Consider the following 6,000-nt stretch of genomic DNA (forward strand, 5'->3'; position numbering starts at 1 on the left):
GTCGCTTGGAAAACCCATTTGCAAATTTTAAAATAGCTTGAGGATTCTTACCGAACTCAAAATAGTTCCAAAGCTTTAGCTGTTGCTGGTATGCAAAATATGAGAAAGAGCTGAGGAAGGGACTGGTAAATCAAGAAAAAGAAATACATAGGTTGAGTGTCATGGGGAAAAAACACCGCATGTTAAGAAGATAAAATAATGGAATAATTCCTCAGGAAGATAATATTTCCTGTGACATTAAAACCATCTCTTGGAAGAAAAAAGGACTACAGGGGAAACATTCTTTTTCATAGCAGAACCTTGACACTTATGTTGCAAAAGAAGGACTAAGTAAGATTCATGAACATGTACAGGCTTCTACTGAAAATTTAAAACACCTAGGACAGTGCTCTATTCTTATGAGTACTTACCAGGACTATTTAGCATTGTGCTACCTTAGCACAGCCCACAGAGGAAGAAAGAAAACAACCTGGAATAAGCCAACAACAAAAAAGGGAAACCATGTTCTCCCTGCTTGCAGATCTGCCAAGCCCTGCTTAGGTGCAACAGGTACTCTGTGCAAAAGCGTGAAACACTTCCTATCCTCAAAATATTTGCAGCAAATTTAGCTACGTCATGAAAAAGCAACCTCAACATCGACAGCTCACCTTGAGTTTAAAGCAGCCTTTGTTGACAACAGAGCGCCAACATTCACACGATCTTATCGCACCATTTCTTGCTCTTCTAACTTACGCAGTTTGTGTTTTATACTGTGCTTGTTGTGCTTTGTTTTCAAAAACCACTGCACTGCAGAGACAAGAGATGTGGGCTTTCTTTTTCCACAGATACACACATGTCTAAAAACCAAGTCCACTCGTGTGGACATGCAGCACACACTGCAACACAGCTGAAAGTGAAACAAGCTTCTACACGCAGTGACTAACAATGCACCAAACTTCTTACCAGCTAAGCATTTCAAAGCTTGCATGCTCTTACCTTGTTGGGAAGCATTCGGCAAACTTGATTCGTTCTCCTCCATTTCTAACAGGGATAAACTCCTCCGTAAGGAGCAAAGCTGTTCTATCACGTTGGCTGAGTTGCTGCGCAAGTTTTGACCTCCTGACTTTCAACTATAGCACGGTAACCGTATACCTGACTTTTTGTGAATAATTAGCATCCTGCTTCCTGAGTTACCTGGGCTTGCCTGACCTGTTTCTCTATAAACTGACATCATATCCTTTGATCTCTTTTGATTAACATGTGCTTCAGGCAACCTGCTTTGTCTTATTTTGGACTCTCCCGCTTGTTTGTTCCCCACCCTTTACTTTCACTTCTACGCAGGAAGCGATCTGAAGAACATTCATCTTTCACAGCAGGTGTTTTAGTAAAAATGCCAAAGCCTGCAGAAATTTTGCAACTAAATTTAAAGATTCTCTCAATTTGCATTTTATAAGAAAGCTAGGAGTAAATAACCATGAGGCCCATGCCTGCAGGATGGGAATTTGCAGACACAGTTCTTCACCATGGAGGAACACAACTGCAGAAGATTCAGCTCCCACTGGCAAAAGCTTAGCCAAGAACTCCAAAACTAAAATACAAACCCTCCCTTCCCCTGTCTTTCACAAGGATTACCTGCAAGGAAGATGCTTTATTTGAACACTGTAATTTTCAGATTTTTTTTTTTTGACTGTGTAATTGAAAGGGATTATAAACAAAAGGAAAGGTGATTTTGCTTCTCTTCCCAAACTGCTCCAGAACAAGGACACAAAATTATAATCTTATCCTGGCTTCAAGTTGAGTTCCAAGAAAATATTTACTTTTTCCTAGTTCAGAAGTCAAAGGTTTCTGGTACTTAGGCGATCAATTTGTTGAACAAGTACACCTGGTCTATGCCTATGAAGTCATAGTTTTATTTTAGCATTCACATTTATGACTGCCAGCAACAGAAACTGAAGAAGCCACTGCACTACTTGAAAGGAACAATGACTAATTAAAAGAACTAAGTAGCTCCCACAAAGTTAACCTCTGTCTGGATTACACTCAGAATGGTCTAATCAATCACTTCAGAACTTTGTTTAATTAGAGCTGTTTTTAAACTAAACCATACTGTTGCTGTTGATTTGGTTTTATTTCTTTTTTTTTTTTGCTTTTTTTTTGGTTAAGTACCAAAAAATTACTTATTAGCATAGAACAAAGAAAAATATTGAAGACCTGTTAGCTTAAGATTTATCTGGACTAGGTTATGTAGAATTTCTAAAGTAAATATACTAATTAAAACACAGCCATTATTCAGGAAAGAGAACTTTTTCAGAGACAGTAATACCCTTCAAGCTTATCATCAAATAGACAGAAGTAACAAAATATTTATGTCTTCTAGTGATTCACTGTCAACTCTGTGGCAACTTTGTGTGCATACAACTAAGTAACTTCCTCATTTACATGCTCAGCTAACTCTTAGCCGTATTTCAGTATCTGAATTTGCCTACAAAGGTAAGGCTCATATCCCAAGTCTGAACCATTGGAGAAGTGAATTCCAGAACTTCTCACCTGATTCAGAGAAGAATTTGCATGTTTTATTCTTGCCCAGTTATCCAATTAGATCACTTAACTTCTCTCTCCACAGTCAGAAAGGGTTCTTTATAGACAGAGCCATCAGACTACATTTGAAAGGTGTTGATGAGCCTCCCATTTCTGTGGTTCAGCAAAGTCTTACCTCCCTGTCCCCCCCATAATCCTTACCTCATTTATTGCCAGTGAATTGAAGCTGCTGTTGACCAATTGTGAGCCAGCACAGGAGATGAGAACCCAGAAGATACTTGGGGAATTCTGCTGACTGGACAGAGGACACACAACAGCTTCCAGTTTCAATGCTGCAAATCATTTTGAACTCATTTTCTAAGTTTTCACTTGAAAATATGAGTGAAATATTCAACTGCAACAAGCAGGTCTTTCTCAGCTCCAAATCTTCTAGTTAAGGACAGAAAATAAGTTCAGTTATTTTTTACATTCAAATGCTTAAATAAATCATTTGTTAGCTTGGTGATTATTTCAAGAGTGACACTGAAATGGCCCTTCCTGAAAGTATCTAGCAGTACAGCTAAAGGAACAAGCAAGCAAAAAGTGAATAATGAGATTTTAATGAAGTATTCAACTACATCTACCTAGCTGTGTTCCAGTCAGGTCTCCAATCCAAAAGGAGACTTTGTGACCTTCTTGAAGCCCAAAGCTGACAAGATGCACCTAAGACAGAAGGAGCAAAATATTCAGACAAGTATTTATTTTAATTCAACTTTCAACTATTGCAAAAACACCATTGAACATTAGCTTGATTTGGGAACCAATACCTGGGTCATATGTATCCCTTTCTGGTAATCATGGAGGAGGCAGTACAGAAACTCTTTCTTGGCCAAACTCAGGGAAGTTAATGGTCTAGTGTGTAGTTCTGACTATACATAATATAGACTATAATAAGAACATTGACATTCTGTATTTAAAAGACATAACTAGAAAACCACTTAGAAGTTCTACAGTGCTAAGCAAGATCTATTTTGTTAAGTAGCTGGCAAGACAGAGACATGTAAAACACTTCTGCTCTCTTCAAACGCAAACTGGCAACCTCTTGAAAGACAAATCTTCACATACCTTATGTTACTAAAACTCCTAAATAGGGAAAATCATAATGATGTGTTTTAATCTTCAATACTATATTCTGATATGCCCTTCCTCGTATAGAGAGAGTTACTAATTTCAGTGGTAACAGAAGACTTGAGTTACCAAAAAATATCTTAGCTATAGAACATGATCATCCTCTTTAAGGAACAAGATTCTGATCCTAAGGTTTTAGCACCTACAGAAATATTCTGTAGTTCAAGTTGTAGCATTTTAATCACATCATCTTCAACTTACTCAAATATTTTTTCAAGAGGCAAGTGATAGTGCTGAAAATATTTCCTCCTTCAAAAAGAATCCTACAAGTGGGAATAGTGTAAAAAAGTCTAAAAATCAAGTTTCTTCATACTCCCCCTTCAAACAGTGACTTACGGTTAGAAATGGTCAGGTTAGTTTTATGCTCTCCAAAAGCCTTTGTTGTGCTCAATTGTGTGAAATAATTTAAGCAGAGTGCTTTCCAAAGGAAGAATTATTAATCCATTCACTGTTCTAGAACTGACTCAAACATGACAATGTAGGGGGGTCACTGTCCCATATTTTTCTGTATATTTACTGACTGTACAGATACTGCAATATTTCTCGATCTCAAAAAGTCAATTTGACAATACAATGAACAAAAAATTAATTTAATGATGTTAATAATCAGAGCTACGAGAGAAAAAGCCTTGAATTTGCACGGCATGCAGAACAGACAACTGCATCATACTGAAAACATCACTCGTGAATACAAGCATCATTTCAACGTTATTAGAAACTGAATACTCTCTGTCAACAGCAATAAGGCTGGGCAAAATGTATGACTAGTGAGAAAATACAAGAAAGACTTACTTTACTAAGATAAGATTTTTATCCCCCATTCCTCTGGCTAAACTGTGGTTTGCTGTTTGGTTGTTACTTCTTTGTTTCCCAATTTCAGTTCTGGTAAACAGTTTTTCACCAGTTATGAAGTTATATACCACTGTTTCCTCATAAAGATGCAAACATCACCACTTTGGAGTTTAATGGAAAATAAAGTCAATTTGTTCTCTTTTATTTCTAAGCACTAATTACAGCTCATTAGAGCTCTTTGTTAGAAGATCACTTGCCATCAGAAAAGTATCATTGCTGAAACGACTGTTTTTATTGTGAAAAGACTCAGTTCTAAGGAGCCTTCCACTAAGAAAGTTTTAGTCCATAAGTGCTTTTGCATTATTATTTTCCCTCAGAAAAGAAGATCACTCGAACCTGCATCATAATGACATAGGATGGGCAAAAGAAAACTACGAATGAAGTCTTCCATATTCATCAGGAACATTCTGTCCCTTGGCCACTTGGTTAGAGAATTGTTTCTCAGAATAAGGATTTTTTTTTTTTTTTTTACACACATCCAGAAAAATGACTGACCCTTAGTTCAAGTTTTACCCAATTCCTTGCTTAGTGAGGAAACCACAACTTATAATAATGATCACTCAATATCCTGATTTGTAAAGCTGAAACAAGAACATCGACAGCTTTCCAAAACAAAAGTATTTTCTTCCCTGCACAGAAAATGACTGCTTTGTCAGTATGTCATTTCTGAAGCTCCAGTTTTCAATCTGTTCCTGCAAAAAAAGTACTAGAAGTCAAAAAAAAAAAAAGGAAAATCAGCAATGCTTTCCTGCTTAACTTCTATTGCTTTGAGTCTTCCTATTTTCTGAAAATACAGATAAAACTGTAGAAAATAATTAGCAACTCAAGCTGGCTTCAGCTACTAAGAGATGAGGACACAGAAGCCAAAATTATGCACACACAGTACAAAGTCAGTTTGTAGATGGTAGAAAAAGGAACATTTCTCTTCCCTTCTAGTTTGGTCTCTGATGTTAAACAAAATAAAATTACACAGATGTATAAAAGTTTGACGCATGGGAGAGACTTTCAAACTTGGCTTCTGCAAGTGATATTGTTGCAGAGTATGTAAGATCTAGTAGTAATGGTGACAAAATTCACTGCCCTTCAATCAACTTGATTGTTTAAAAAGGCAATGGACTTAAACGAGCACTTCTTAAGTTGCTCATTTTACTTAGAAATCTCTGCAAAAGTAATTACTCCCACCCTTACTTCTGATAAATCTTGCAGATAATTGAAAGCAAAGGATAAAATGAATGAGTAAAGCGAGCAGCTTAAAAAGAGAAAAGCATAAGAATGAGGGATATATTTTCGTAATATTGGTTGGCAAGAGAGCTAATACTTTAAGTGCTAACTAATCCTGAACTCTAGCTTGTGCAACTACTAAATAAATTTTATTACTCTAAGATCAAATTCCCAAGTGTACAAATTTGATAAAGGGTATCAAAATAATCAGCTTGGGTTTTGTGGTTTTTTGTTGTTTTTTTT

The 6,000-nt window shown here is 36.5% G+C and overlaps 1 protein-coding gene and 1 long non-coding RNA gene across 2 annotated transcripts in view; both read right to left on the minus strand.

Annotated features, from left to right (window-relative positions):
• Nucleotides 1-1,282, minus strand: part of NAALADL2 (N-acetylated alpha-linked acidic dipeptidase like 2) — a 291,771-nt gene extending 290,489 nt beyond the window's left edge. The window contains exon 1 of the mRNA XM_010716883.3: nucleotides 976-1,282. Coding sequence (XP_010715185.1) covers nucleotides 976-1,018 — 43 coding nt within the window. The 5' untranslated portion in view covers nucleotides 1,019-1,282. The remainder of the gene's footprint in view (nucleotides 1-975) is intronic.
• Nucleotides 1,283-2,224: 942 nt separating this feature from the next.
• LOC116217062 overlaps nucleotides 2,225-6,000 on the minus strand; it is a 105,427-nt gene continuing 101,651 nt past the window's right edge. The window contains exons 7-8 of the long non-coding RNA XR_004160988.1: nucleotides 3,141-3,219; nucleotides 2,225-2,946 (exon numbers count right to left, since the gene is read on the minus strand). This is a non-coding gene — a long non-coding RNA (uncharacterized LOC116217062). The remainder of the gene's footprint in view (nucleotides 2,947-3,140; nucleotides 3,220-6,000) is intronic.

The sequence above is a fragment of the Meleagris gallopavo genome, chromosome 11 (assembly GCF_000146605.3).
Source record: "Meleagris gallopavo isolate NT-WF06-2002-E0010 breed Aviagen turkey brand Nicholas breeding stock chromosome 11, Turkey_5.1, whole genome shotgun sequence".
In the NCBI taxonomy this organism is placed as follows: domain Eukaryota; kingdom Metazoa; phylum Chordata; class Aves; order Galliformes; family Phasianidae; genus Meleagris; species Meleagris gallopavo.